Raw genomic sequence first — 21767 nt, forward strand, 5'->3', positions numbered from 1 at the left:
GTAACCAAGATTGTAGGTCATACACATGTACGTCTGTGTGGATAGTTGGCAGTTCCATAATACGTAATTCATCAGGCTCCACCGTCACCAAAATTTTCAAATCCCTCAGCTCATTCCTCAACTCAAATCCTTTAAAGAAAAGTGCATAAATTTGAGGTCAAACATCAGATTTGAGGCTGAGTATTGACTTGAGGAAAGTTGGTGACGGCGGGGCCAGAACATACCATTGTGAACCATCACATCAACCCTAAAGCGTTACAATATTGCTGTCAGATGGTTATGATCTGGAAGGACTTTGAATCCCTTCTGTATAACATGATCTGTCAGTTTGGGTAACTAGGTGAAATACTGTAGTTAAATGTGCTGTATTTAGATCAACCTTTCTGACCTTGTTAATGATTGGTCAAAACCATCTGACCTGCCAGACAGAATAGAGCATGTCTCTATTCCATTCCATCTGACTCCATTTGACTTCATATCTGTCTTATGATTTTCCTATTTACACGGTCTGATTTGTAAGATGTGGCAAGTCAGATCTGAAAAATCACATCGTGTAAATACTGTGTTTGATAATTTGGGTATGCTTATTACAATTTAATTTATTACGTGGAGGAGCGTAATTATGCGTGCATTTCAAATACATCACAATTCCTTAGGTGGCAGGGGACAGTTTTTTTAATACAATTCATTGTAGCCAAGGGATGCATGTCTTCGGAACTCTGTAACTAGAATTTCCTCAGTTCCCATTCAGCACAAATACCTTTAATTCACTCTTTATAAGGCCAATCACCAATTTCTGAAGAAAATTACTAATCAAAACCTGTAAAATTCTCTACATACTGGTTTTTATGAGATTTTGACCCTTTCATATTTTGCTAATTTTTCATGATTTTTCAGCTTTTTAGACCTCCCCCAGCTAATTCCCTGCTGAGGGTTGACCTTCCGTACCGCGTGCATGTTGCACTATCACATGTCACAAACTTACCGGTGTATAGTTTTCAATGTCCCATCCACCTACTTTTCGTGTTATCAGCAAAACAGTCATAGCCGCAGGTTTCGCATTTTACTTCTGATTCTCATGTACCTAACATAAGGGGCCTACATATTGCATATCAATTTCAACGAGAGACACCCCTCTAACTACTGATAACCATTAAAAATCATTTCATGAATTTTAGCAACACTCATAAGCCTTCAAGTACAGCAACTCTCAATTTTACAAAAATATTGACCGGGTACTTTATTCGAAACTGTCCCTTGCTACCTTACTGAAAATTTTTAGCTTCCCCCCCCCCCCCTCCCTCAAATTATTCGTCATTGTTTTATATCATATAGTAACATGTTTGGGGGGGGAGGTTACATTTAGTGAGAAAAAAATAACGGTTACTACCTTATTCGAAAGTTGGTAAAATATGATTATGATATTTTTCTTGAATTTTTATCACATAACCTTAAAGTCGCATTATTTATTCTTGGCAGAGGAGTGAATTATCAACATTTTTATTCTTGGATCGTGACCTAAATACTGGTAGCCGAACCCTGGATTTAGCCGATAACTGACCCTGTTGAGAACCATACTCTTTGGAAGTGGACAATCATAATTAATTGACCTTCATCAATGACATGCCTGTCCAGTTCTCTCAATATAATTTGCAGAACCAGCATAAGACAAATATACACACACGTGTACATCTTATAAAAAAATAATGGCAAGGAAATATTGGTATATATTATACAGTATATGATAGTGCAATACATGCACATTGTCCACCACTTACAATTTTCACTAATGAAAGTCATACTTACACATGTACCTGTATATCCTACATGTCCACCTGTTTTGATTGATGAGATTGAGTTCACAGATAAAAGTGAATACAGAGTTCAGCTTAATATGGTTCAGTGAACGTGTATAAAAACAGCGGCCTGCTTCAAATAAGGTGAAGGTCAAACTGTAACATAAAACGTTGTATCTAGATAAATGTTTGCAACGGGGTAACGCTACGTAACAACCCCCCCCCCCATAGTAGTTTACGCGGCCTCCACCCCATCCCACCACTTGGGGGGGGGGGGGGCATTATAAAAAATATGGCAAACAAGCTAGTTTGTTATGACTGAAATTGTTCAGCGGTTACTAGAGCACCAGCCTTTAGGTAACCTTTTAAAACTAGGCTTTTTAGGTTGTGTGATCAATAGCAGCAAAACTTAAGGCAATGTATATTTTTTTTTATTGTTTGTTAAAATATTCAAAACTGAATAATAGTTAGAAATTCTTTTACACACGGTTATTAAAGCATCATCAGATATTGATTTAATTGGAAAAAATTGAATTAGAAATTGTATTTCTCGACTGAACTAAATGGGCATTTGCGCTATCTTACCCCCCCCCCCCCCCCATTTTCTTTGGAAAAAATTGATAATAACACTGTGCCGAATAATTATGCCAGTGTAGGGTTGCAATTTGCACAACTCATGTCTACGTAAGATGTGCATGTTTGTTTCGAAAAAAGAGTTAATAACCACTTTTGTATTGATGTATCTCACCTGTCATGTATTGATGTGTCTCACTTTTATGATTTAATTCTGGTTGTAATGCGCTTTCTGATTGGCTAAAAAAAGCTATATCGTATTTATGATAAAGAATGCTGCAGCTGCCTACATCATAATAAGATAAACTTTAAAAAGTTAGGCTTACGTTTTAATTTTGTACAATTAATGTCATTTTAAAGGTCAAATGACCATTTTTATCTACAAATAATAACAAAAAAAAATCAAATTTTAAGGAATGAATACGATAGCTATAATTTATACAAATGTAACATGGGTTGGGAATTTTACGCTTTATAAATCGCAAAGCAGTTTAAACAAAAGGCGCAAACTGCATTTAAGCATTCCTTAAATAAAATAAATTTCTATTGAAGTAAATGGACTTCCTATAGGAATATCAATTCCGATAGGATTCAAGCAAAACTTCTATAGGATTTTAACATCCAACCGGAAATCTTTATATCCTATAGGAAAACTGCCTGTTTGAATTAAATTTCTGTAGTAATTAGTTACCTTTCTCCTATAGAAAGTATAATTCCTGTAAGGTTTTTTTTTAGAAAATCACACAGGATTTTCAGTATACATGCATTAAGTAGGAATATTATCTCTTCTATGGGAATTATAATTTTCTCATGAAATACTAAGTTTTAAAACGTTGATATCTTACCTGTCAGATGAGACACACGAAAAACAAAAAAGGTTAATATTATATTCTTTTTAGGCAATGGTCTATCATTTGGAATATATGGATTTTTTCGAAACTAGCTGTATATTAAGCGGATGCAAACATTTTCCCTTGACTCAGTGTTATATACAAATACTCAGTTTAGATGATTCGTTTGCGTTTTTATACTAGAAAATTTATGACAATGTAGTCTTAAAGAAAAAACCAACTAAATTACGAAAAGTGGATTTGTCAGCTAATAATACAAAAAAACTGTATACATGTATTTATTGCATACAAAAAGTTGCACACGGTTTTGGACTTAATAAACTAATTCAGGAATATATTCAGTCTGTGAAAATCTTTAGGCCAAAAAATTCATGGCACATTTTAATTTCGAATGTAAATAAAATAAATTGATGACATCTAGTCACTATTTTACCTGCCTCTGAATATCTTTTAAACACTCTCACCAGCCCCGTTAAGTGACATGATGTGGTTTGTTTACCGATAAAAATAGCGACCAATGATCCCGACGTGAAAATAACAATTCACTTGACCACGAGAAAAATATACAGAAAATAGAAGACTTTCCTTAAACTTCAATGGAAATCCTATGGCTATATCCCGATACCTATGTTCAATTTCATATCATTTTAAAGAAGAGGTCAAGAATATTCTATAAGCGTTTTTCGAGAGACTGTAGGTATTCTGGATTTAATTCATTCGTCAAAAACAGAATAAAATCTGGGATTTGTTGCTAGTTAGGGTCTTCCGTTTTCAACGGAAGACCCTTTTGTTATTCTTCGGTTTCTTTTTATTAGGGTCTTCCGTTTCCAACGGAAGACCCTCTTGTTATTCTTCGGTTTCTTTCTATTATTAGGGTCTTCCGTTTTCAACGGAAGTCCCTCTTGTTATTCTTCGGTTTCTTTTTATTATTATTATACTTTTTCTTTTTTTTTCTGACTCCTTCTCGGCTCTATAACTCAAAAAGTTTCCAACTGATTTTGATGAAATTTTCAGAGATGATGTGAAACAATTATCCCTCAAAGATGTTAAAGTTTTCCTGACAACGTCACTTCCGTTTTGACGTAACGTCATTTTTAAAATTTTCAAAAAGTCATTTTGTCCGCGGCGTTTCTCAAAAACGTTTTTAGATAGAGGCTTGAAATTTTCAATGGTTATGATTTGGTCGATTTACCTTTGTAGTAAGGCTGGAAATGAAAATCTGTCACTTCCGGTCGAAACCGGAAGTGAAACAAATTTTTCGAAAAAATGAATTTTCTGATCAAATCAAAAATGAATATGTGTTTTGTAGATCTTATTATGCTGAATCTAACACTGAAAACTGTTTTAAAATCGGACGATGCATTACAGAGATATCGGGGGTTTAAAAATTGATTTTTCCGGAAATTTTGATTCCGCGTCCTTGGTTTAAAAAATAGCGTAATGTTCAAAGTAAAATTAACTCGTACCAAAAATAATTGTTAAGTCGTACTGTAACACATTCGGATTTTTTTTGTTAAGTCGTTCTTGAAATCGAAAAGGTTTTTGTTAAGTCGTACTTAAAATCATTCGTATTTTGTTAAGTCGTACCAGGAATAATTCGATTTTTTTCATCTTTTTATTTTAGTTACTCTTGTTGTTGATTTAAGAGCTCTGCTTCTTACAGGAACTTCCAGCTTTACTTCCGACATTAACGGAAGACCCACTCGTTGCTTTGCAACGAGCTTTGCTCTAGTTATTATTATTCTTTTTATTTTTTTTTCTGACTCCTTTTCGGCTTTATAACTCAAAAAGTTTACAACCGATTTTAATGAAACTTTCAGAGATTATGTGCAATTATAATACCTCAAAGTTTATGAAGTTTCTTTGAAAACATCACTTCCGTTTTAACGTTACGTCATTTTTAAAATTTTCAAAAAGTCATTTTGTCCGCGGCGTTTCTCGAAAACGCTTAAAGATAGAGGCTTGAAATTTTCAATGGTAATGATTTGGTCGATTTACCTCTGTAATAAGGCTGGAAATGAAAATCTGTCACTTCCGGTCGAAACCGGAAGTGAAACAAATTTTTCGAAAAAATAAATTTTCTGATCAAATCAAAAATGAATATGTGTTTTGTAGAGCTTATTAAGCTGAATGTAACACTGAAATCCGTTTTAAAATCGGACGATGCATTACAGAGATATTCGGGTTTAAAAATTGATTTTTCCGGAAATTTTGATTCCGCGTCCTTGGTTTAAAAAATAGCGTAATGTTCAAAGTAAAGTTAACTCGTACCAAAAATATTTGTTAAGTCGTACTGTAACACATTCGGATTTTTTTGTTAAGTCGTACTTGAAATCGGAAAAGTTTTTGTTAAGTCGTACTTAAAATCATTCGGATTTTGTTAAGTCGTACCAGGAATAATTCGATTTTTTTCATTTTTTTCTTTTAGTTACTCTAGTTGTTGGTTTAAGAGCTCTGCTTCTTACAGGACCTTCCAGGTTTACTTCCAACATTGACGGAAGACCCACTCGTTGCTTTGCAACGAGCTTTGCTCTAGTTATTATACTTTTTCTTTTTTTTTCTGACTCCTTCTCGGCTTTATAACTCAAAAAGTTTCCAACCGATTTTGATGAAACATTCAGAGATAATGTGACACTATTATCCCTCAAAGATGTTAAAGTTTTCCTAACAACGTCACTTCCGTTTTTACGTTAGGTCATTTTTAAAATTTTCAAAAAGTCATTTTGTCCGCGGCGTTTCTCAAAAACGCTTTTAGATAGAGACTTGAAATTTTCAATGGTTATGATTTAATCGATTTACCTTTGTAATAAGGCTCGAAATGAAAATCTGTCACTTCTGGTCGAAACCGGAAGTGAAACAAATTTTTCGAAAAAATGAATTTTCTGATCAAATCAAAAACGAATATGTGTTTTGTAGAGCTTATTAAGCTGAATCTAACACTGAAAGCCGTTTTAAAATCGGACGATGCATTACAGAGATATCGGGGTTTAAAAATTGATTTTTCCGGAAATTTTGATTCCGCGTCCTTGGTTTAAAAAATAGCGTAATGTTCAAAGTAAAGTTAACTCGTACCAAAAATAATTGTTAAGTCGTACTTGAACACATTCTAATTTTTTTGTTAAGTCGTTCTTGAAATCGGAAAGGTTTTCGTTAAGTCGTACCTAAAATCATTCGGATTTTGTTAAGTCGTACCAGGAATAATTCGATTTTTTCATCTTTTTATTTTAGCTACTCTTGTTATTGGTTTAAGAGCTCTGCCTCTTACAGGAACTTCCAGCTTTACTTCGGGCATTAAAGGAAGACCCACTCGTTGCTTTGCAACGAGCTTTGCTCTAGTTTTCTTTATATTTCATTGAAAATGACAATTTAAGACACGATTTTTCACCGAGTTTATCTTAAAATTATGCCCTGGTACACTGTATAAAACCAAGCTATTATTATAAAGCATCAGTAACAGAATTTATATCTAAAATTTTAGAAATCCGTAGGTTCCTATCATTTACTGTATCTTGGCCTTAACATACTATGTCATTTTGGGTCGGTTAGGATGCTTAGGAAAAGGTTTGAGGCAAGTTAATAGCGAGCGCAGCTCGCCGGCGCGCAGCGCCGGCGCGAAGCGAGCTCTACCGGCAAGGCGTGTGTGAATAGAAAATTCGGACTATTTGCAAATTCATTCAACGTATTTTTTTGGCATCAGTAAATCGGACCAGTAATGCCTTGTTTTAATCGTCCCAGTAGTTCCCTGTAATTATGGTTTCCCATTTCACACTCTCACGAGAACAAGATAAAAGACTACGTATATGCATTGAAACAACGCCAATTTCCGGAGTTATCGTCCTTTCGAGTGACGTCACAATGGATTTCTTACACATTGATCCGACAGTATTTTTCGGAGTCAGTAAATTTCGACCCACAATGCAATTCCTCAATGTCGGCCGATCTCACTAGACTGGATACCATCTCGCGAGAATCAAAGTAAAACTTTTGAGAAACAGATAAATTGTGTAATTTCCAGAACATCATGCTTTTTAAGTAAACCAAACAGTATTTTTCGCGTAGTTTTTTCTAGTGTGTTTTCAAAGAGACAGACTACTCTTGACTGACGTGAACTTTGACGTCACAATAAGGGGAAACTACTCTAAATAGTTATTGTAAATCTGCTTAAATATAAATACCAAAATCTTCTCAAAATCTTGCAGAGCTAACCAATCGGGACATTTCTTCAGGGATAGGAAACAGCTGTAACTTGCTCTCATTTGGATGAATGCTCACAATTATTTTATTCACTATATTTATTATTTACGGTAATTTCCAGGAACGTTTTTTAAATGGGGCGTGGCAACATCATTCAAAAAATCTTCATAAGCAAAAAGAAAAATAAAATTCTCAAAATCAGGAAAATTCTAATCGGGGTGGGGAATGGGGAGTGCGTGGTATGCCTTTAGCTCTTTAGCTGCTCAAAAGTGTATTTATTTTCACTACTATTTACGATAATACATGCTCCCGGGGGATCCATTTTCCTTACGTGATCAACAAATTTTTTTTACACGTAAATTTGATTTTTTTTTTAAACGGGGGAGGGGGGAATCTGTAATGTGTCAATTTTTATTTGTAAGTTTAATAAAAATGTCTGGTGCAAGAAAAGAGGAAATAAACTGCAATGTACATTATGTTAAAATCTTTATTATTCAACAACATTTTATCTGAGATAAATTCTATATTGGCTTGCGACCAGTATATAAACAATCTGATTGAAATCAGATCTTTGATCTTTGATCCGTTCCGACAAATTCTGATGTCGCTACACTTTGGTTAGCGACTATCAGAATATCGGAGCGTTACAAAGATCTGATTTTAATCAGATTGGTATATAAATTAATAAAAAATCTTATGAATTATGAATAATGAAAATGTACTGGAAAAATAAGTATATTTATTTTATTTTGCATTCAAATTCATTTACTTTACGTCACTACTTTTATTTTTATTGATTTATCATAATTCATTTTGATCACCTGCTGCGCTCGCCCCAACGGTCGCACCGTAAAACATATTAAGATACAAACAACAATTGTTTTTCTCTCTTAATTATTCCTTTACGCAAAAAAAGTCATACAAATATTTCACCAGCTCAAATCAATTCTGATATGGCAAACCTATAGAATGACACTAGTAGTCCAACATATCCAAACTACAGGAAAATCAATCTAGGGGGACTGAGATATGGCCCCACTTTCACTTTGGAATATGTGTGAACATTGGCCTCTTTATGGGACACATCCATTGTGTGTTACAACGCACTTTAAAGAAATTACGCACTTTAAAAAAATTTCATGGATTATATTTAAAAAAGAATCAAATGCATTCTCAGCTACATGTAACTTGATAAACAGTTTCTCGATTAGAATTTTTTTCTCCACATAAAGAACAAATCGGAAGGTTTGAAATTTCCAAATATGATATAAACTGCATCGCTTAGCAACTGCAATTTGGTTTTTTTTGTGTATTCAGCTTATTTACTTCTTATCTGGTACATTGGGCTATTATGCCAGAAAATGATTTATTTATTGATAAGGGAGATAATGTATAACATATTTCAACTGGCTTCAGTTGCGTGTTCTTATAAACAAGCATGATGATAAGATAAGATAAGATAATTTTATTTCCAAATTCTGGGCCCTTTTGTGCATACAAAGGTACATGTAAAAAAAATATTAATAATAATAATAACCTACACACTAACAGAGAGAGAGAGAGAGAGAGAGAGAGAGAGAGAAAGGTTTTCTAAATGATAGTTTATATTTACATAGAACATGAGTCTATTACAGTCTCAGCTGAACATGAGGTTTTTCTCAGCTGAAAACAACTATAAATGTAGCTTGCAAAAATTTCAATAACATTATCACATTCATTAGACATTAGCCAGATAAACTTATCTTTATTACATAGAAATTTTTATACCAAGTTGCTGAATATCATATTTTTTGGAAGGAAAAATTAGGGGCAGGGGACCTCTCTGTAATCATTTAAATGGTGTACTCGTAATTGACATGTATCTTTTGTTACTGTGGAATGATTTAAATTCGTGGAGGCTAATTTTCTGGGATTGTGTTTTTTTTACTTATTCGTGGGAATGTAATTTCGTGGATGCGTAGATTTTTTTGTTTCAGTAAGAAAACTAACTCTTTCCAAGTTGTTTTCGTTGAGGATGTAAATTCGTGGGGGAGAGCTACGGTAACCCCGAATTCCACGAAAATTGAGCCACCACGAATTCAAATGATTCCACAGTAACTCCCATCCCCACCTCCTTCCTAATTCTCAAAGACTGTCAATTAGATTCACTAGTGCAAACAAATCATCATACTATCAACAAAAAAGGAATTCAATATTCCAAAAGTTGTGCGTTAAGGATTACGTTTACTCAGGGTTTGAGATTTAAAAAAAAATATTTTTACAAAGTTCAATATCTGAAGTCCAAAGTTGGTTTAAAAACACAAAATAACAACGTTATTAACAAAAACCGATATTGATATCCATGATTTGTTTATTTAAGGAAGATATGCTCCGACAAAGGTAGATTTAAATTGAAACAGAGGAAATTCGGACTAATTTTTTTCATTTTCTTATTTTCTCTTAAAAAACTTTCTGTTGCAGTGTAATTGCAAAAGTTAAGTTTCTATGTGTTTCTTCATATAATTTTACATATTTTATGGTTGTATTTACTCGTCTACAAATTTATATCACTGGCTGGCACGCGATTGGAAAAATCTTTAAAATACATAAAATCGATTCAAGATAAAATATCTCGAAATTTTGATCATTGACCTTATATAATGTTAATGTCAAAATAATACAGACAATAAAAACAGTTTTAGGCAACCAATGGTTTGGAGTCAGTTTTTTGTAAAACTCGATCAAAAATGGGTACAATTTTGGAAATTGATAGAGGAAATTCAGACTAAATTAAATTTGAAATATGAGCTTAGAACGATTTATTCAAATATAAAATTAGTAAAGCTATTCGTATTTTATCATTTCCCAACCTACAATTTTTTTTTATTATTTTTAATAATTAAAAAATAAAGAAAACTTTGAAAGTGGGGGAAAATTTTGACAAGTTTTGACATTTTTTTCCAAAAAATTTAGAGGTCAATGGCAGAAAAAGTAGGTCATTGATCTAGTTATTTGAAAGTGAAAAATAGCACCACAATAGTGGGGCTACAATGAACAATAAGTAGTTTTTCGTTCCTATTTTTTTTTTCGCCCTTGAGTAAACGTAATCCTTAAGTGTCTCGATACTAAAAATAGTTGATGTACCTTCATAATGCACTTTGAAATTTTTTTTCAAAGTGGGTTAACTTGGTCCCTACATTTAGAAGCCTAATGAATAGATAGGCGCTTAGCAATTGGTTCAATTGTTTATCAATTTGTTAATAAAAATCAGTGCTGCTTGTAAACAATCTGGCCGGATAGCGTTGACAAAGAAATCAACAGGCCTGGTCAAACTTTCGTAGCGGATTAACTGTAGTCTCGCTTACCCCAGACTCTTGCTCTCGAGACTTGCCTCGCACGAGATAAGTCTCGAGAGCGAGAGTCTGGGGTAAGCGAGACTAGATTAACTGACACGCATTCTCCTATTGATTTGAAATGCACGTGCTCAGAAAATCTATTTACTGTCATGCATTTATGGATTACAATTACGGAAAATCTGAATTGAATTAAGGCCAATCATGTATTTCATCCAAGTCGGGAAATAAACAAACTGAAAGAAAATGTAAACTAAATTCATATAAAATTGGAGTCTGGGACGGAAGAATTATCTTTCGTAGAACTTCAACATATACATCATCACAGGTTGCTGATAAAAATGTAAGCACAAATGTCTAGTAAATTATTAGATATAAATATAGAAGTGTTGAAATATCATTTCTCGGGATAATGGTTTGATGCCGCTGGAGTGGATAACTTTCTTCAATATGGTTCATTTCGATTGAAATTTGGCAGGCACTTAGATTCAGGTGTGTGGAACAATCCCATAATTTTCGTCAAGTTCTGCAGAGTTTTACTGGAGCTGGAATTTTTATTCAGAGGAGTAGTCTAAAACGCGGTCTGGAGTCAAATCGCAGTCAGAGTTTCAGACTTTTAAAAAATTCTGACAAACGGTTGTAACACTTTGTAAGGTGTTATTTTAAAGAGGTTCGTTCCTGTGTTTTTGGGTAGCCATTTTGGGTCACCTCTATTCTAGAAAATATGTATCATATATTGATTCTACTCATAAATTCAAAGTAAATGAAAAATTACATATTTACAGAGTTAAGTATGGGATTATATTTTGTGGCGGAAGGTTTTTAAGAAGAAAAATGAACAAATTAAAGGTAAAATTACATATTTACAGAGTTTAGTATGGGATTATATTTTGTGGCGGAAGGTTTTTAAAAAGAAAATGACCATTTTTCATAACTCAGTTGTTTTAGAGTACCGTCACTTTAGCTTCCTTATTTTCAGTTCAAACAAAATTTCCAGATAGTTTGTGCATTAGGATATCTTCATTTTGTTACGAAAAACATAATTTTACAATATTTCTATCGACATATATTGGCAAATTTAACTTATAATTCATAAAAGTCAAAGAAAAATGAATTCCAATTTTAGCCTAAAATCAGCTTATTTCATGCCATATCTCAAATTTTACATAATAGACCTATACTTTTTGTTTAATTTTCTGAAATTTTAAGCTTTTTCTGACAAGTTTTTCATAACATAAGAAAAAGTTTGAGACTTTTAAATAATTTCATCACATGTTAAATTGGTAATGGATAAAAATAGCGTTTTATCAGTGCAAAACGGTCAAAATATCAATTAGGTGAAGAAATTGTAACATTTTCTTGATGATAATTTTAATTTTATTTATTTTAAATAGTATAAATTTGTAGTTGATGCCATGGTTCATTCCGATAATAAAATATAGAGGGAAAAGCAATTTATGTGCAATCTGCACTTTCAGTGCAGAAAGGTCATTATAAATACACTGTAGCGCCAAATGAAGCATATAGACCCCAAAATTTTCTTTTGAATTTCGATTAAGGTCAGACGACACGTTCCTCAACTTTGTATAACTTTTCCCAGGAATTTGTTAATGGTTTACCACTACTTTAACAAGCTTCTTGCAAAAAATTAGGATACCTTACCAGGCATTTCTGCAAAATACTAGACTTTGCAATCTCCTATATATTCTTCTTGAAAATACACTTGAGTTGCTGATATAAAAACAAATAAATACACAGCACAGCGGCCAGGCTTTAAACTCACAACTTCTATAACCAACGCTCCTGACAGCGAGATGCCACGGCTCTAACCACTCGGCCATCTAGGCATACATCTATAGACAAGTCAATTCTAATCATTTAAAAAATAATTATAAAAACAATAATTTTATTGGAACTCTTCATTACGAGGAGATACAAAAAAATGCTCGAGGAACGTGTCGTATGACCTAAAGTTATGTTTGTAGATTTTAAAAATATACTTTAGAAAAGAACTTTAAGACTTTTGATTGCAGGATCCAACGTCCTTAAAAAGAAATATTGAATTTCAAGTTCAAATATCGAGGGTCAAGTTCATATAAGAATTCAATCCTTGTACAAAATAATGGAAAGGAGGGAGGGAGGGCTTATTGTACATATAACTTAATCTGATATACATGTTGCACATACTTAGAATACATCAGTAATAAGAGATCCAAGGTCAGGTCAAAGGTCAAACCTAAAAATAAGGGATGTTTGAAAGAGCTAATTGTACAATCATACAAATTAATTAGATATATATGTTACAGATACATATAAACTCTAAACTATAAGAGTTAAGTGCAGGTTAAAGGTCAAACTTTAAATTAAAAGGGGGGGGGGGGGTAAGTGTGTTAAAAAGAGCTAATTGTAAATATAAATAAATGTAATATATATGTTACAGATAATTATAATACATCAGTACTTAGAGGTCAAAGGTCAAGGTAAAAGGTCACACCTATAAATTTCCGGGGGGGGGCTAATTGTACATATTACTGACTCTGATATACATGTAAATATGTTGCAGATACTTATAACACACCAGCTCTAAGAGGTCAAAGGTCACAAGGTCAAAGGTCAAGGTCACACAAAATGGGGGTGGGTGGGTGGGTGTTATTTCGTATGAAATCAGTGAAATTCAAAGGGAAATTACTGTCAGAAGGCGACGTTGGACCCTTTTGGGATCATAGATTGAGGAAACGTCTAAGTGTACTGAAGACATTGGTAAAAGTTTCAAGTCTCTACCTCTTATGGCTTCAGAGGAGTAGCGATAACCAGCAATTCGTACAAAAGGGGCAATAACTCACTATTTCAAGTTGGGAGCTGAAGGGCTACATTTTGAAATGTTTTAAGACGTCCTTCTACATCTTTGATGAAATTTCTATATATCACCCTAAACAAAAAGATACGAAAACTCATGAATACACAGGTTTTCAAACGACTTTGTCCTTTGACCTCTAAGTCATTTTGATCGGCAAAGGTAGACGCTTCCATCCCAAGTGGTCCGAAGTCTCTATGACAAATATTAAAAAAGTTGGAAGTGATTCTATGGAAATTTAAATACCCTCTGGGGCAATAACTGATAGAAGGGGGTCTTGGACCCTTTCGATATGAATAGATTGAAGGAGCGCCTAAGTGAACTACAGACCTTAGTAAAAGATTCAAGTCTCTATCCCTTATGATTTCAGAAGAGTAGTGATAACAATCACTTCGTACACAAAGGGCAATAACTTTGTAAGTTCTGGGAGGTATCGAGCAAAGGGTCATTGGTACCATAACTTTTTATCACATAAAGTAGAAATTATTTCAATATTTCTTGAAATAAAAAAGCTGTCCCTGAAAAAAAGGAGAAGAAAAAAAATATAAAACATAAGAACTACCAAAGGTCTTTCGCCTGAAAGGTAGAAAGACCTAAAAAAAAACCCCACGTAACATCGCTTTAGAAAGTGAAGGATGTGGGGAGGACTGATCCAAAAAAGATTAGCAAGCAAAATACAAACAAAACATTCCAAAATCGTGAAAATCTTAATTTAGGGTTGGGGTTGGGGGGGGGGGGGTCCATGTTATACTTATTCACTATTCATTTCATTTCCTTAATTATTTTCAATTCAATTGCGGGCGAGGAAGGGGGCCCTGACCCCCACCCCAGGTACGTGCCTGAAGAAGTTGTAAATACACGAGAACAATAATCAAAACATCTTCGATTTATCTTCAGTGCTTCAGGTTTTGCTTTGTATTTAAATGGATAAATGCATATGATATATATTCATAAATTTCCTAGCGACGGTCCCGGTGACTTGATTAATGGTTTCTCATTCCAAATGTATCTTAATTAAGTCGTTTCCTCTTTTTATTCTCTTTTAATTTATCTTAAAATTGACGAATTGCAGTTTTTTTTATGTTTTAATTGTTGAATATAATTTTAAGAAATTATCTTTAAAACATTATGTACACTTAAGTTCTAAAGAAAAGAAGTGATTGAAACCACTTTTTTTTTTTTGCATTTTTCTTTCCGTGCGACGGACCTTCTGTGTTTTCACGGTTTTTAAAACTTGAAATTTCACGTATAAACAACTTTTTGTGATAGGAGTTTCGCCCTGTCACTACCCAAGTAAGATAAAATTTGACTTTTTGGAAACTTTAGTTTTAAATAATTACTAATTGTTTACAATATTAGATATCGTATCATATTATATCATGGTTTTGATAGATAACTCATTTATATTTTCATGTGGAAAACTTTATCAAGCTTTATTTTAGTTTTCCAGTCACCAAACCGGCATATTTTCAAAGCTCAAATATATTATGACGTCTTTGTTAAAAAAATTGTTCATATCATAACGTCATAATCGAAACTGCAAATATGAATCGATTATAAGAAAAGAATACAGAAAAGAAATTATTCGAAAATCAGAATAAAAGGGGCATTAATAGTCTTCCAAAAAGTTGCAACAAATGGTAAAATAAAGGGTAATATACAAAAATGTCATGAAGGCGCGTGACTTTGCTTATAACAGGGGTCAGAATCATGTATTTTATATAATGAACAGTGTGTATTAATAAAATAATGCATATAATCTAATTCTGGTTGTAATGGGGCATTGGATAGAAAATTAAGTTAAATTTGTATAACCTGGTTTACACGTCACAAGACACGTCACAATGCACCAACATCAAAAACGTACTAATACGCTTGACGTTACGTTTGAATTTTGAACAGATAATATCATTTTTAAAAGTAAAACAGACTCAATTTGTACAGCAAATTACAGAAAATTAAATTATAAGGAATGAATTTAATATCTACCCAAGTTATACGAGTATAACCTGGGTTGTAGCAATTTACACTTTTTTTATAATCCGCTTCGCGGATTCAACATCACATTCAACAAGGAGACAAGAAACTCTAACTGACCCTTCCCCATTTTTTTTCTAATCTATAAATCTTCCTATGCATTTTTGCTTAAAATGTCACCAATGCACACGTTCTTTGCAAAGAACGAACTGTATCTACTTTGCAGTACCTCTTTATAAGAATGATAGGTTTAAAATTCAAATTTGAAAAAATTAGAAATATGTTACATGTACTATAAAAAATAACAAAAATCCCTTTAATTTTCAAAAGCGATTTTTTCCGGGAAATCCATCTCCCTTGTAGATCAATTTAATTGTTATTCGTAATAAATCCTTTCAAATCTTATCTTGGCCATTGCTAAAATATGCACCAATTAGGTAATAAAATAATTTTGCAAAAAGCGATGCCCCGCATCTGAAATCATGTGTAAAAATAACACACCGGACAGCGCTATCACCAATTTTGCAGATTCAACTATACCCAAATCGCGTACCACACAGAAATAAAACAGATGTACCTAATCTCTTACATACGTTCATGTACCTGTTATATGAAGAGAAAACATCAAAGACTCACCTGCATGTGTCTTTAAAAATTAAGACGTCAAGCCCTGTTATTCCGAACTAATTAATAATATCTTTTTTTAATAGCCTGATTTTTTCGTTTAAAAAAAGCTTGAGTACTCACACAGGTAGTTGACCTATTGCCTTTTTATGACTGAATGAACAGGCAATCAATAAGGCATCTTACAGAGGCCGATGTTAAACAAAAAAATAAATTTTCTGAAGAATACGTGTCATATTTATAAAAATGAGCACACTCTACGTGAAAAAAAATCCCCAGTAGAATAATTACCCCTTATAAATTCATTTTTTCGGTATGATTTTTTAAAAATGTTGATAAAGTCCTTACAATTTTGCCATTTTTATTGCAATAAACAGAAAGTAACAAAAATATAATTCATATTGATATAAACTTAAAGTGAAAGAAGGGGTATATTCTTGAAGATAAAACTCCTTCCGTTATAACAAGATACTGGCATATTGTACCGAGGTATAGTTCTCATCTTAACAAGTTACATGTATCTCATCATTACGAGTGAAAACAATTATAACGAAATTTTGTTTCCTGGCGATGAAAAAGCAGACTATATTGTTGAGTTTATAATTTTTCTACTGTTACTAACTACTGGGTATGCAAGTGCAGCACCCAAGCTTAATAAACAATGGAAAGCTGTCAATGTGACAACAAACTGGGTTTTCCTTTCTCTGTATCCATAATCCATTCGTCAATCCTGAATTGATAAAAAAAAAATACCCATCCAGAGAAATGGTGTACCCTGCGAGAAAATTACTTAGTTCAACGGCTGGAATTTTTTCATAAATTATCAAAAAGCAATATTCAAGTAATATACATATCTCTGGTTTATGTCAAATTGATCTGCAAAACATCAATTTCATATCTTGAACACTGTTATACTGTAGGAGTTATCCCTACAAAAGAGGTACCCTTTTGGCAGCCACCCGCCCTCCCGTCATTTTCACCATTTAAAAAACCAGATTTTTCCTTTAGAAAACCTGGTTAACAAAAATTATGAAAAGTTTACCCCATTGTAAGGAATTATAACTCGAATAATTTTAAAAGAAGACTGACGGGTTGTTGCCTTTTTAGAACTACATGTATACCAATCGCCTTGAGAAGCTCTGTATAAAGATATAGAACATGTTACTGCAAAGAATTTTGTATTTTTCTTTTAATTTACTAAATAATTGTTTATGGCTGTAGCTCATCTCTTAAAACTTTTAAGGTAGATCTTTTGTTGACAACCCTGGCTCCTTAATAAGCGTGAACTCCATGATCCTTTGCTGTTAATAACAATGGGAAAGATTTTTTTTGCAAACTGTTTGATGATTTTCAAATCCATAGGTGTCGACGATTGTACAATATAATTTTATGTATTTAGTAACTGCAACATATACATGTACTTATTCAATCTCCAGTATTATAGTTCAAGTATTTGAAACTATCTAAACCTAGAGTGATTACACTTCACTGTTGATTCAACCCACCACAACGTGTAATTAAAGCTTCGGGACAAACTAAACATGAAGCGTGTGAAAGAAAAGGGTCCCAGAGTGTTTAATGTTAGTTTGATTCGATCTAATCACTTTTACATCAATCGTTCTTGACTCGTTACTGGATAAAATAATAAATAACAATTATTTTACTCATTATGACACTTTTAACACTTTATTGAAAGACAAATTTTTTTTAAACACGGCATATGTATATATTTAGAGATCATGAACACGTATAACGAATATGATTCAATGTTTTTATCTAATGACAGATGTACCCATGTAGAATATTTCATTGTCCCTCAAGCATTCTTGGAGTATAAACTAAGCAAATGCCTGCGCCACACTACACGGGAAGCTTTAGCAGGAAGTGGTACCGTTTCCACTTTGTACCGTAGTCACCGTATAGTCTGTTTCCACGGAATAGTCATGTATAATCTTGGGTTTAATTCTCGACCAACACCTGTCAAAAATACTCATAATATATTCCCTGTAGCGTCTGTTGCAGCCGACATAAATCAGAGGGTTCAGTAGTGGACTAAGAAATAGCAACACCATTGTCACATGATGACGTGTATCGTCTTGAGTCGGAGAATTTATAATGACGTCATAAAAAACGCGCACCTGCAAAGATAATGTTTATTATAATAACGTAACAGCAAAAGCCCATATGCCTAATGCATTTGAAAACATATGAAAATATTTATCGTATTACATGTAATAAGCATATAGTATTGCAAAAGCGGTGGGTGTAGATACAGCTCTACTGGTTAACTCACCAGAAATGGAGTGTAGCATATGATATAGACTGCAGATACAACTTTTGTAACATTTGCCAGGGCTGTCCTTTTATTCTGGTGAACATCCGGGTTAACTGTTGAACACTCGGTATGAATGGAATTCTTTTGGCGCATCTAAACATTGAAAAAAAATCTTTATTAATTTCAAATCTATCAAAATGATGAAATATTTCTTTGATGTTTAATGTAAGTATGAAGGAAACTTGAATTGCTAAAAAATACCGCTTTCTTCATACCCCACATGAAATATGTCCTGTTTTTTATTTAACCATTACATAGCAGCTCTGAATTTTCCTCTAATTAATAGTACTTATCTTTAACAAGTGGGTGAAATAGGTATATTAACATTGTTAATGACAAGCACGCTATATACAAACACAAGAGGCATTTAGGCTTTGACGGTTACCCGAGTCCATATTCTTCAGATGTCAGAGAGCCTCATGTTTGCATTTTAAGCTTCATTTTAAGGTATAAACACTAATCTGAGAATCCTCTGACTGTTACCCTGCTTTTATTACTTGATATTTAAAAACTATTCATTCATATATGTACAAAGGGGGTTTGGGTTCAAGAGTCGGAGGAATCTCGTATTATCTATACTAAAGTATATTTTTTAATAGTATTTAATACAAGTTTATAATGAATTGACGCTAACAGCGTAGTGATTATCATTCCCGGTTACTTATTACATGTGTAACGTGTCGCGGCCTCGACCAGGCGTCTCGGTCCGTACACGGTTCACCCGAGTTTAATAGAATGCAGACACTTGCCAAGTGCCTCTTTGATGTACAGAAAAGCTTTAATTCAAAATATACAGATATAGGTTAACCACTGCCTTGTGGTAATTCTCAATATATACAAATATATATAAGCCACTGCCTTGTGGCTATTTCTATGTTTGTCAACTGCCCTTGCCACCTGGCAAGGCAACTTGTCGCTCAGCCACTTGGTAATGCAAGTTGGTAAATCAATCTGGCTATGCCACTTGGCCTATCAATTTGTCATTCGAAGAACCTGACTTAATCCACTTTAATAAACCAATGTTTCCTACTTACAGAATTCACGGCTGGGAAACTCTACAACACAGTAATTCGCACTCAGGGATTACTTTACGTATGAGTCTTCTAAACAGACTATACAACATCAACCAAACAAACTAGCGACACCATCTGGCTCTTAAACCAATTGCATTATCTCTAACACAAGTGTTTAAGAACATCCAAACATATTCTCTCGATTTATAAGTCTATCTGACTAATAAGAAACTACAATACCTGTTTTTGTTGTTTTGTTTTTATACAATAAAAATACTTGAATAACTCTTTTAATCATTTGACATTTTAATTACACTATTTACAATAATTACTGATAATAAAAATACAAACAAGGGAAGATAACTCTTTCAACCGTTTCACTTCCCTCCCCTTAAGAATATGCGTCCCGCATGATTCTACTATCAGAACAAACAATAAGTAAATAAAAAATTAACAAGTAAATATGCCGATGATCTACAGCATCTTTTCCCTCTTCACAGTGATTGTCTTGCGTCCGTGCTCCCGCACAATGGTTGTTGTCTTGATCGACTTGGTATATACAACTGGGTCTGTCTGAACAGCCTTATCTGCAACTTTGCACGTGGGGTCATTTGTCTTGTCATCCAGCCTCGGTGTCTTACAACGGTCAGGTGTATACACGGGCATGGGTTGAGTCCTCTTTCTAACAGTAGGGTCGACGGCTTTCTCACAGGGTGAAGGTCCACTGGTAGCTATACAATCTCTAGGTTCTTTGTTACTGGTACCCGGTTCTTCGTCAATGGTAATATCGGGTTCCTGTGAGAGCCACTCCTCTTCATCTGAAGACTCGTCCTCGTGGAGATCTCTAGATAAACTATCTTCACTGGATTTAATACCCTCTGCATTATCAGACTGTTGGCTGCCTTGACCTCTCTCAACTTCGTCTGGATGGTTTCTCTTAAGATGCCGTATGTAGTTGACTTTCTTATCTGTCGAATAATCACATCGTCTACAAAAGTGTCTGGTTTCATAACAATCGGCCATGTGGTCTTTCCATTCCGAGTGACTTCTACTTTTAAAGGAACAGAATGGACATTTCTTCAGCTGTTCTGCACTGGTAGTCTTCGTCTTCGCCATTTATCTACAACAGAAAAAAACTTATTGTAAAGACAATTCACCACTGGACATAATCTTGCAGCCATTTAGGCTGTCTTCTAATTCTAGAACCACCCGTTGCACCCAAATTAACATCATTGTCAACCTCATCTGTTTCAGACCCTTCATCAATTATAACATCTGCCTTGACGTTGCTTGTAGCAGATTGGTTAGTTTCTACCTGAGAACTAGCCTCTTCAACAACCTCTTCTCTTAACACCTGGTCACGCTTTAGTCGTAACCTGTCAACATGCACAACCTGTGGTTTGCCACGTTGTCCACAATCAACCTTGTAGGTTAAGTCTGTCAGTTTTCTGAGTACTTTAAATGGACCTTGCCAGTAACTAGTGAACTTCGGGGATCTTCCGACCTTTCTGATAGGAAAGTAAACATAAACTTGATCGTCTGGCTTGAACTTTTGCCATGATAGTTTCTGGTCGTGGTACCTTTTCTGTCTCACCATAGCTGTGTTTATATTCTCTCTGACATACTTGTGAGCCTCCTCCATTGTCTCTTTGAGTTGCCATCCCCACTTGTTGCTTGGAATATATTTAACTTCCGTTGGCATCTCGTACATAATGTCCAGCGGTGTAGTCACCTCTCTACCAAGCATCATGAGGTTTGGTGTGAACCCTGTGGTCTCATGTACTGATGATCTGTATGCCATCATGACATAAAGTAAAAACCTATCCCAGTCAGAATGGTGATCATTTACGTAGGCACTAAGCATCGTCACAAGTGTCTTATTAAAACGTTCCACCATCCCATCACTTTGTGGGTGATAAGGGGTGGTACGTGTCTTCTTTATGTGTAGGACATGACACATCTCGGAGAACAGTTCGCTCTCGTACTGGCGACCCTGGTCAGAATGGATGATTGAGGGTGTTCCATATCGTACAACAACTTCCTCAACTATAATTCTAGCAACGGTTGCAGCTTCCATGTTTGGCATGGCAAAACTCTCCGTCCATTTAGTAAAATAGTCGGAAATGACTAGAATATATTTATTGCCGTTTTCAGTCAACGGAAGTTCACCCAAGATGTCAGTCGCAATTCTGTCCATGGTAATCCCACTTTTTACAAG

The 21767-nt window shown here is 34.1% G+C and overlaps 2 protein-coding genes across 6 annotated transcripts in view; both read right to left on the bottom strand.

Moving 5' to 3' along the window:
* The window catches only part of LOC128184204 (sulfotransferase 1B1-like), a 38068-nt gene extending 36121 nt beyond the window's left edge, over positions 1-1947 (bottom strand). Inside the window, exon 1 of one of the 5 annotated variants that reach the window (XM_052853608.1) lies at positions 1807-1947. The gene's annotated coding sequence lies outside the window, so the exon portion shown is untranslated. Of the gene's footprint in view, positions 1-985; positions 1006-1806 lie in introns of those variants that run through there. The other 4 variants (XM_052853624.1, XM_052853655.1, XM_052853644.1 and 1 more) reach the window with 4 other exon arrangements.
* Positions 1948-19339: 17392 nt separating this feature from the next.
* Positions 19340-20706, bottom strand: LOC128180695 (uncharacterized). The gene has a single exon (XM_052848828.1). The coding sequence runs from the start codon at positions 20663-20665 to the stop codon at positions 20024-20026; it is 642 nt and encodes a 213-aa protein (XP_052704788.1). The 5' UTR covers positions 20666-20706; the 3' UTR covers positions 19340-20023.
* Between the last annotated feature and the right edge of the window lie 1061 nt (positions 20707-21767).

Source organism: Crassostrea angulata, chromosome 1, assembly GCF_025612915.1.
Source record: "Crassostrea angulata isolate pt1a10 chromosome 1, ASM2561291v2, whole genome shotgun sequence".
NCBI lineage: Eukaryota > Metazoa > Mollusca > Bivalvia > Ostreida > Ostreidae > Magallana > Magallana angulata.

Bases quoted from the DNA above. Each gene is read 5' to 3' on its own strand.
- LOC128180695 (XM_052848828.1), bottom strand. From the start codon at position 20,665: ATGGCGAAGACGAAGACTACCAGTGCAGAACAGCTGAAGAAATGTCCA.